The 11,318-nt window shown below is 41.6% G+C and overlaps 1 protein-coding gene across 5 annotated transcripts in view; it reads right to left on the reverse strand.

Annotated features, from left to right (window-relative positions):
* The window catches only part of LRP6 (LDL receptor related protein 6), a 199,738-nt gene extending 190,079 nt beyond the window's left edge, over window positions 1-9,659 (reverse strand). For 2 of the 5 annotated variants that reach the window (XR_006173338.2, XM_042845830.2), the window contains exon 1: window positions 9,119-9,502. Coding sequence is in view for 2 of the 5 variants with exons in the window: in XM_042845830.2 (XP_042701764.1) it covers window positions 9,119-9,173 (55 nt within the window). In the remaining 3 variants the exon portion in view is untranslated. Of the gene's footprint in view, window positions 1-9,118 lie in introns of all 5 variants that reach the window. The other 3 variants (XM_042845854.2, XM_065584027.1, XM_042845766.2) reach the window with 2 other exon arrangements.
* Between the last annotated feature and the right edge of the window lie 1,659 nt (window positions 9,660-11,318).

Consider the following 11,318-nt stretch of genomic DNA (forward strand, 5'->3'; position numbering starts at 1 on the left):
TTCAACTTGATGAGTCAGCCGGTGTATGTGCGTGCATGCATGCATGCTTTGATTATTTGCAAGTTACGTTTCTGATAGCTAAAGCAAGCGTTCAATATAACTAATGTGCAAAAACAATGTTTGTGATAGTACAGCCAGTTTTGCAATCTGCCTGTCTGGAGCCATTCGATGATTGGTAAGAATAATGGTCCGATCACATCAATGCAAATCATTACACCTACCGCCTTATGGCTTCACTGTTTCCTACTCAAGCTTTTTGCCAGCAAGGAAGTTACTGAAAACCCACACCTAATCCTTCATGAAGCTGTAAAAGCAATGCATTTAATTAAAGGCCCGCCAATGAATTTGTGCTTCTGTACACTGCTCTGTGATGATATGGGATTCCCTTACCATTAACTCCTCTTTCATACTGACATGAAGGGGGAAAATGCTTACAAGGTTTGAATCATGAACAAAACTGCAAGTTTCCCTCAATTTTTAGCTCTCTCCCTTTGCAGAGGCTTTCAATGACTTATCCTGGCATGCTTAGCCTAAATGCTAAGGGTGGACACATTAGAAAACTTTACAGTTTGTCTTCACAAGTGCAAAGTGGTTTCCTCTTCTTTCAGATTTTGAAGGACACTGTCAGGAGCTATAAATTCAGAAGTTAGCATGTACAACCCAGCTGTTCAGCTATTCTCCTAATGGCCCCCCAGAAGAGAAAGATGTCATTGACTTGACAGCATAGATTGGACCACTGCAAGACAAACTGAGAGGGACAAGACTGCAACTGACTTTTGCTGAAAGAGAAAATACAGAGCTTTCGTAACATCACATTGTCATCCCCACTTCTCTGCAACTCAGCATTTTATTCAATAGTAATGAAAAAAAAGTATCAATCATCCAATGATCCAAAGTTACTTCATTTCAGTATCCTTACCAGTTAAAAGGTGCTGTACACTAAGTTTGCCAGCTCATCCACCATACTGAATGGTGCGAATTTAAATGTTGGACTTCTTTTGCTACTGAAATTCATTTTCACAGTATCACAATTCTTAATTTTTGTACAGTTACATATTTTCTGTGCAACACAGGAGAACCATCTTTGACCACTTGCTGAAGCACAGACCAGAGACTGGCATGTAGATTAACAAAACACTGCCAAAATAAAATGTACATTTTAAATGTACAAGTTTAAAATTAGCTTTCGGTAAATCAAAACTGTAAATTACCAATCCAAAGTTTACATTTCAATGCCTCAAAAGCATTAAATTTGCTATGGCGTTAACTTAGGGAACGGAATTTCTACTCTAAATGAACAGATACAGGTTTTGGAAGTGGGAAGAGAGGAATCTACTTTAACGATTTTGATTACTAGCAGCTTTATTTTATTTTTTTTAAGTTATTGATCAACCAATGTAATGCAGGTCCACCTGTATTTCCAGTGCACACATACACATCAGTTTACACATCATATGTGACAAAATATGTAAAAAATTAACAGATAAGCAATAATCATACAAAAACAATTTTGTAAAACACGTAATTCACATCTGTCTCTTTTCAGATTATCACTACAGTTCAAACCCAGTTTTGAGAAGTTTTAAATATTACATCTATTTATAAGCTTTGCTGTTTTGCATGGTATACAGTATGATTATTAAGCCTTAGTTAAGTAGCTGCCTTATTATAACATCACTGATTTTCCACATGGACTGAATAAAGTGGATACAAGGCTTCCCAATTAAACTGTGTGCTATTTCTTTATTGAATGTGTTACTTTCTCCATTAATCCATTTTTGCATAAAAGGATTCTTGGATTTCCACAATGAACTAAGAATAATTGTGAGTACAGATTAATTTATTCATTGTTGTTCTATCTACACAGTGAAAGAAGAGAAGCTGAAATTCAGAATAATCATAAGTTTTTGCTACTTTTTACATGCAGTCAGTTTCCAGAATTTGGCCAACAACGGCCAGGATTACAGCAAATACATTACACTCCCTCTAAGTATTTTGAATCTTTGACAATTAAGCACAGCTGGGGAAAAAGTTTGTTGCTGGAAAGCAAACAAAGTATAAGTAAAGACAATAATATGAAGCAAATTCCTCCCCCCCCCCCTTTTTTTTGGCAGCAGGCAATGAGGTGAAGAGGCTAAAGAGGAAAATTGTGTTTCCTTTTATTAATTAACATTTCTATTTGAATAATGGGAAAAATAGTTTGGCTAAGTGACAGAATTATTATTAGCAGAATTATTCATGTAGCTAGTTGATTAAGACTGTAGATTTCCCTTCTTTCCTCTCTCAGAGATGATTAATTTTCAAATTTGACACACAGTGCTTACACATGGCCCTCATAAACAGAATTAAAACAATATTATCATTTCTGTTACACTGATTTCATTGTAATACAGAGTAATTCTATTTGGGTAATATAACCCCATAACAAACAAAAAAATCTTTGCTGATGTAGCCATTTTCCATACCCACATATATAAAAAGCATTCATTATTAGTGCATCAGAAGCCACTGAATATTCTATCTTTAAAATAAAATAAAATAATAATAAACTATGTTAAAACGTTGGGGACTTATCCCAAAATTAATACAGTAAGTTTAACTAAAATAATGTTAATAACTAAACTACAGTTTAAATGGGATAATCCCAAATGCATATTATTAATCCAGTTGGGGAAAAATGATACAGTATTCACATTCTACCCTCAGATTTGTAGGTTTGACTCCATTTCAAAGTTGCTTAGGGGTCCTGCAACTGACTTGAAATGCACAGGCTTATATTTTAAACAGTAGCTAATTAATCACCCTAAAAAGAAACAAACAACTTTAATAAGCAAAACACACAAGGACATAATGGCAAGGAGAAAATAATTATTACAAGCTAATTTCTAATGCAAATACCACCATTTTAGTCAAACTGAGCTCTGCCCATTTGGAGCAAATAGCTAATCTTCTCACACTGTGAATTCCTTTCCATAAATATTTATAAACTACAAGAACATTTGGACAGTTAAATTAAGTCTTTATTAGTGTGTTAATTTGCCTGCCAAGTATAAATAGATTTTTCCTATTTAATTTTTAGGGCAGTCATCACCCAGCATTTATAGAATTGTAGATGCAATGCTTTCCCCTCCCAACTCCTGGAAAATTGTGCTTTTACAGAACTATGCTGTATCTTTATTTACACTGGCAAACGATCATGCAACTCTGGTTAGACCAATATGTGGAATAGGTTGTGTAAATACTGGTAGTTATTTAAGAGGAGAACAAATACTCTTCACCCAAATCAACTATTAGTAATAACCAAGTAAAGAACAGAGACAATCCCAAAAGGGCTTGTTTACAGTTGGCTCAAAAGAATAATAAATAACCATCACATGCCACAACTGGACCATGCCACACTTGTACAAACCCTCGTGTCCCACATACAACAGCCATCCAAGGTGCTTGTCTACACTGGCACTTTACAGCGCTGCAACTTTCTCGCTCAGGGGTGTGAAAAAACACCCCCCTGAGCACAGCAAGTTTCAGCGCTGTAGAGTTCCAGTGTAGACAGTGCACCAGCGCTGGTTGTTGCGCCCCTCATGGAAGTGGGTTTTTTAGAGCGCTGGGAGAGCTATGGCAGCGCTTTAACATTGCCAGTGAAGAAGTGCCCTAAGTCAATGGCTGGGACAAGTGGCTTAGCTGGGCTTTAGATGAACAAGTGTAGTCTGCCTGATGTGAACAGGAAGCCATAGCATTCCTTCATTTCACAGTAAGCACCCTGCATCAGGCATCCATGGGGTAAACATCTGTGGTTACAGGAAATCCCTTACCCGTATTTTTACTTGCAGCAATAGCTTGGGTGACCACATAGCTAGTGTGAAAAATCAGGACGGGGTGGGGGGGTAATAGGCACCTATATAATGCAGCGCCCCGAATATCAGTTGTGTCCGTCCCTATAAAATCAGGACATCTGGTCATCCTAGCAATAGCTGGGTCTTAAAGCATGTCCCTGATGCACTACCTCACAGAAACGGATGGTAGCATAGAATTTAGCAAGTTATCCGCAGTTTACAAGAGCAGTATTTGTGGAATCCTTCAAGCTGGCCCAAGGTCGATGAGGGCCCCCTGCTGGGACCGAGAACTACCAGTCTGTTCAGGTGCAGTACACCTCTGTACATGAAGGTATCAATTTGCCAAACTGGGAGTGGTCCTGTACAAGAAGGCCAGGGATAACAGCTGAATTTCTGGTGCCACTCCAAAATCATCTCTCCCATGTATGAGAAACTGGACTCTCTTGGAGAACAACTCACCAGCAAGCCAACCCACATAATTAACGTTTGCCAGGAAGCTAATGAGGATGAATATGCTGGGGACAAAGAGGACAGTGTTGAAGTCTGAAGACTGTCTGCCAGAGAAAAGGGATGGTGACAGATCAGGAGATGAGTGTCTGTGTGTGTCTCTCTCTCTCTCTCATATGCACACAGAATGTGCTATGCACTACTTGACTTCAAATCAACAAGTAAATATAGCAGTGAGTGCAGTGAGGTGGATTGCTTGAAGTGGGCACATACGGGATGCAATATTACCAGAAGGGTGGAAATACTTGTCAAAAAGGGTGGAAATTCTCTGATTCCCAGAAGCACGTGAGTAGAACTCAAACACAGGAACCATTCCTGAGCTGCTATCTTCTAGCTGAAAAATTTGCACAACTGCAACAAAACCCCCAGCCCAACCTGCTATCCCTGCAGTCAGATTGTCACTTCCAGCTAAAACTTAACAAGTGAAGAGCAGAGATCACTTACTGGGATGTAGGAGAGGAGGGAAACCTGAAAATTATTAATGTCACTCTGAACAATATTTCTGTAAGATATTATGATTACAATAAGTTCTTCAGGTGACTAGTTTTACAGTAACAGGGGAATACAAATACTGCATCACCTTCATGAACCACTGACAAAGTAAATTACAACTTTATCCCCCCCCACCCCAAAAAAAATACCAGCAAACTCCATCATATTTGAACACACTTTGCCATAATGCTACTTTATCTTTGCTCCCAGTCACATTAAACTCTGTCACGGGTTCTATAATCACCTTCCTAATACTTTATTTAAAAAATCTTTCAGTGATGATTTGATGAGGGTGAGGGATACAACTATGGAAATTACTGTATTAATGATGGCATTTGCCAAAACTTAGATCATGCTGGTTTCAGAAAGCTCTCAGCTGAAATATGGCAATGACAAAGGCAAACCAAATGGAAAATATGGCATGAACAATGCCAGACTGATCTCTAAGGAATGATACAGAACCAATCAAAAATGGGCTATCTTTTATACATACTGGATTGAGGGACAGGGGGAATGTATTGTGATAACTTGGGGGACGATCCTCTACGGTCTGATCTCCAACACTGGGGCTCCGGGTCTCAAGAAACCCTTTATCTGAAGACTCCATGAAGCTCCCACTGGAACTCCTCTATGCTGCTATAAGACCCCACCTAGTTGTTTCAGAATATTACAGGGTACAGTATACCTCTTCCCCGCCCCCCTCCCTCTGCTCCCAGCATGCTGTCTGAGCAGCACCCTTAGTAGCCCAAGAAGCCTGGAACCTGCTAGCCTTTCTAAATTAAAAACAAGAGTCTTTACACGATGGTACCACTGGACAATTTTTTTTTTTTAAAACAAGTCTTTTGAGCACATTAGGAGTTTGTCAAAATACCAATTACCCAACAGGCATTTCCATTCCTTCAAGAACTGATTCTAAATACAGGACAGCTAAACGTCTGTCCAACACAACATCATAATAAATTTCCATAAATATAATTTATAAGCTTCCTGGTCAATCAATTCTTGATGCACTCCTTGCATGAGCAGGATTGAAAAAAAGAGTAACTCTCTTACTTATCAGTAAAAACAATGAGGAGTCCTTGTGGTACCTTAGAGACTAACGAATTTATTTGGGCATAAGCTTTCATGGGCTAGAACCCACTTCATCAGATGCAATTAGGAAGTTTTCCCCCAGAAGGGAAGAAGAGGCAAGTCATCTGTTGCTGCAGAATCTAACTTGTTCTTCTGTAAAAGAGAAGCTAAGTTTCAGAATTTATGACTGAGGTAACTTTGCAAATGTAAACTTGTGTGGTGTCACTTTCCTTAGTTAACAGACAGACCTATTGCCCACCGCTCCCAAGCAGCAGCAGAGCCTCTAACAAGATTCTGATCAGTTTCACTGCTACTATTAAAAATACTGTGGGCAACAGTGAAGCTGACATGAATCAGGTCAACCTCACTCCTCTGTGCCCTGGGGAAGGCTCCAAGCAGCAGCAACAGCAGGCATTGTTGATGTTCAGAAAAGAGGAAGCCCCAATCCCAAAAATAAACCAGAAGCTGGAGGAGGTGTACATTAGCAGTGACAGGTTCTGGGACAGGGATAGGGGTCCGCTCTCCCCCACGCCCTTCTAGCATCAGAATAGGTCAGAGGCCAACATGAAAGATGGGAGTCTTTTAGCAGGATCCAGGGACATCTTCGCCTTATGAATACCAGCTTGGGGGAGGCACCTACTAGGCACCTACTAGCCAGAGGTTGATACATAATATGTGGGGCCTCTCCAGAGGCATCCCTAAGTAATACTCTTAGAAGACAGAATGCTGCAAATTGACATAGCAAAATAAGAATATACTCCAGTTCCATTCCTGGGTCTAAAGGAGGGGCTTCAGTCTCCAGCACTGTCAGCTTGGCACCTTTCACAGCACCAAATTCACGAACCAAGAAGTAAACATATGCACAAAAAACTTCACCCTTACTCGTGTAAAAACATAGTCGTACTTCGGACAATATTCTGTGTGGGCGATGCTTGTCTTTGCCTCATTAAAGGGCTGCTGACACCTCCTAGAAATTGAACATATTCTCTTCAGAACCAATTCTGCTTGCATATCATGTACAGGCTTTATTACAAAAGACATGCATAAAAATACGATCTTTGTTTCTTCCAAGTTCTGCTGCTCCTGCTGCTTATCCCTACCTGAAGTAACAATTAACTGCAGTGGAAATTACTGTAATGTCACAGATAGAAGATTATGATTTCAGGTGGGAGAAAAACAGCAGGAGCAGATGAACTCTAAAGAAACAAAGATGCTGTTTTGATAAAAATATACTCTGCAAAATATAAAGAGAAGAGAGAAAAAAATGACAATCCAGAATGGTTTATAAACTGAATGTCTTTCAAAGTTTCCTACAAAGCATCAGCGGGTCTGTGAAGACTTGCAAAGAATATATAACTAAGAGCTGATTGATTTGGAAAAATGACAGTCATGGTGCCAATATCCCACTGACTTGTATACTCTTGCTCAAATTGCAACTTAAGGGGAAAAAAACAGAAGAATATCTCATTTAAGGCAACAATTACAGTGATAGATGAATTTTTATTAAGAAAATGTATGGTTATTAAATAATAAAGTGTACTGCTCAAAATACATTATTTCTCCTCCTTGCCTGAAATACAGTTACTTAAAATTTAACTTTACAGCCGCAAGTGGGGTATGAAATGTTACGTAGCCCATTTAAATAAGTATACTTACATTTCTCCAACAGGATGCAATATGGCAAACAGATGCATGGAAGGGGAGGGGGGAATCTTTCCTCTTCCAGAGCAGTGAGCAACTGGCTATCAAGCTCTTCCTCCAACCCAAATCCCCTTCCCCCAAGCTCCCATCAAAACAAATTAATGGTTGCAAGCCAATTTTTAAATCCGAATGTGATTGCTTTTTTCTGATGTATCAAAGAATGCCTTCCCTCGTTAACTATGGAAAAGGACAGTGATGTGATGGATATAAACACAGGTCTCGTCCCACCAAAAAATAAGATTTTAAACAAGTAGAAATGGTTACTATAATCAAATGTACAGCATACAAAATCTTCAGCTTTCTTTTTGTTCTCTGCAAGATAGGAAATTGAGGGGAGGGGGGGAATTAAATGTTATACCTATCTCATAGAACTGGAAGGGACCTTGAAAGGTCATCAAGTCCAGCCCCCTGCCTTCACTAGTAGGACCAAGTACTGTCCCTGACAGTTTTATTTATTTTTTTGCCCCAGATCCCTAAATGGCCCCCTCAAGGATTGAGCTCATAACCCTGGGTTTAGCAGGCCTAGTGTGTTAAAAACACTGAATGCCGTTTGGCAGTTCTTTATTTTCAATCCCTTATTTGAAAAATATATCAATATTCATTCAGTATATATTAGCCAAGTCTATCAACATCCTTTACAATCAGCCCTCTAAAACACAAACTTCTCTCAAGTCCCAGAATGGACCCAATACTGATCAGAAGAGTGTTATTCTTCTTGCCAAAACAATGAGGAGTCCCTGTGGCACCTTAAAGACTAACAGATTTATTTGGACATAAGCTTTCATGGGTAAAAACCCCACTTCTTCAGATGCATGGATTCTTTTTGCCAAGTGTGTACTTATTCTGGTTCATATAAAATCCAATGAAACGCCAGATTATTACATACACTTTTTTTCCAGTGAAGTGTACAGGACTTCAATTATCTCTAAAGATGGACAGTCGCAGGGGGGCGACCAAAACAAAAACAACAACAATCCAACCCACCCAGCCACCACGATGTTTTAATGCTTTGCTCCTTGAAACGCTGCCCAGAGTCTCCTCACCCCTCTGCCTCCCATCCTGGATTACGTGCAACGAGGACTGCAAACCCTGAGCGTTTGTCTCTTTTCTTTTTTCTTTTTTTTTAAGTTTGCAAAAACAAAAATATCTAGATATTTTTAAGATGACTCCTGATTACGCTGGATAAACAAAAATAACTCCAGCCACCCCCACACAAACATCACGAAGCCCAGAGAATATTTCACCACCAGGTGATTTCCTCTGAAAGCGCCTCTGGGGGTGCACACGACCGTGCAATGCCCCCACCCGCCCCGGCCAGTGCAGGGCTTGCCCGCTGCGCTGCGGGAAGTTAGTTCGGGGCGCAAAGCTGGATATATGGCATTGCAAAGAGCGCTGCTGCCCCTTCCCCTGGGCCCCTCTCCCCCTCCCCGGCGGCCAGGCCTGGCCTCTCCCCCCACCGCGCGGAACATGGCCACGGGCAGCGACCCCCGCAACTTTCCCCCTTCCCCGCTCACCTCGCATCAGGGCGCAGAAACTGCAGAGAAGTAGGCTCCGGAGCACGGGCCCCATCTTCCCTCTCTGCTCGCTCACCGGCGGGGGGGCGGCGGCGGCGGCGCTGGCGGGGGAGAGCAGCAACAGCAGCTCTGCTGCCAGTTCATACTTCCAGGCGGGGGGGGGGGAGCAGCTGCAGGTCCGTCCCCCCCGCTGTCTGGCTCTAGCAGGCGCCTGGCTCCTTTGCACCAGCCGCGCAAACGCTCCCCTCCATGCTGCTGCTGCCGCCTCCGTGCAAAGGCGGCTGCAATTCCCCCATCCAACTCCTCTGCCAGCCGCCTCCTCCCGGGCACAGCGGCGCAGGGATACACGCCCCCCCCTTCCCTGCTCAGCAGCAGCCTCCTCCCCCTGCCCTCCCCCGGACGGCTCCCTACGCCCCAATGCAGCGCCCTCCTCCGGTGCCTGCGCTCGCACAAAGCCCGCCGCGCCTCCCCGACAAAGGCGGGCGGGGCGAGCCCAAGCCGAGCCAGGCAACGCGGCGGCCGCGGAGGGAGGCAGCGCTTTGCACAGGCACCATCCCGAGAGGGGGAGGGACACTCCAGCAGCCACTATCGCATTCCAATGGGACTATTTTCCTTTCCCTCCTCCCTCTTTTTTGGGGAAGGGGGGGTGCGAGGCGGTTGCGGATACAACACTGGACCTGGGAGCGCCGGACCTACTTTCAGCCACAGAGCAAGAGCAGCAGCACAAAGGAAACTTACAGCTGCTGCTCCTGCTTCAGGTGAAGGCAGCCTTGGCTCAGGCAGCTACGTGCTTGCAGCTAGGGAGAAGCTGAGGGAGACAAGCAGAAGCGCCAATGCCGCTTTCCTTTTTAATTCCCTTTGTCTAACTATTGCAGCAATACATTAACCACACACTGTGAATGAATCAGTACTAATGGCCCTTGAGCCAGCTAGATATGCAGGGATCTCCAATATAAAGTTATGGGACCAACCCTGCACTCCTTATACAGAAAAACTTCCACTGACTTCAGTGAGAGTTTTGCCTAAGGACTGCAGCGTCCTTTAAAAAAATCCTTACAATCCCACATCAGCCAACCCCCAAAATAAAATCTCTGCCAGTCAGTCACGCAAGAGGGTGGAATAATATTGATATTTAAATATTTATCAGTCTCTTATACACTTTTCCTGATCTGGCCTCCTGATTGAATTAGAAACCCCCTAGGGGAATGGCTGAGTCATGTTATATTAAAGTATCAGTATCACTAGAAAAAATTGAGCAGCATTGTAAAATGAAGCTACAGTGTGGGGTTACTAGAAAAAATTGAGCAGCACTGTAAAATGAAGCTACAGTGTGGGGTTACTAGAGGAATTTTTTTTAATCTTTCCCAGTGCAAAACGATTATTTATTCTTTTTAACAGAACTTTGCTGCTTAATTGGTACAATGATGCATGTCTCATTTCCCAAAAGTCACTGGGTTTTGGTATTTTGTCCCCTTCACTGAATCAATGCAATAAACAGTTTTGAACAAAAATAAAAAAACCACAAACATAAAACACATAGTAAACATTTCACATTTAAATGTAACAATAAACACTTCCCAAATGATAGCCACTTAAGCACCCCCCTTTCTCTGTCAAACTACTATAAACAGATTTTTAAATATTTAGTAATTCACTCTTAGAAGCTTTTAAAAAAGGTTTATTTCCCTACATATTTTGCTCTTTCCTACTTGGAAACACTGAATGAAAGTTTTCTTGCATTTACATAGCTTCTTTCATCCACTTTACAAACTCCACTTAATAATTTGTACTAAGAGACATACATACCACTTTGCCCACCAAGGAATGCAGCAGCTGTTTAATAACACACAGACACAATACGCAACAGCTTAGGGCAGAAGTTGAGAGAAATACCATATTAAATTTAAAGGGTCGTATTATTCTCAGATCTACTACAAACACAAGAAAAATAACCCTTCTAATTTCATAGTTTACTTTGTTCTTTCCTGGTGATCATTTATAGTAGGATGTCAGCACCGGAGACAGACTAGGGTATAAGCCTTATAGACCCTTGCCTAGGGCCCCAGTTTCTTGAGTCTTGCGATTACATCAGAATCTCCACTTTCATTAAAAAAAAAAAAGAAAGAAAAATGCATTGTAAGTTTCTTGTCCATATGGTTGCAAAGGAAAGCTTGAATATTTAAACAAGAGTGAAATCAAA

The sequence above is a fragment of the Chrysemys picta genome, chromosome 1 (assembly GCF_011386835.1).
Source record: "Chrysemys picta bellii isolate R12L10 chromosome 1, ASM1138683v2, whole genome shotgun sequence".
Classification (NCBI taxonomy): Eukaryota; Metazoa; Chordata; order Testudines; family Emydidae; genus Chrysemys; species Chrysemys picta.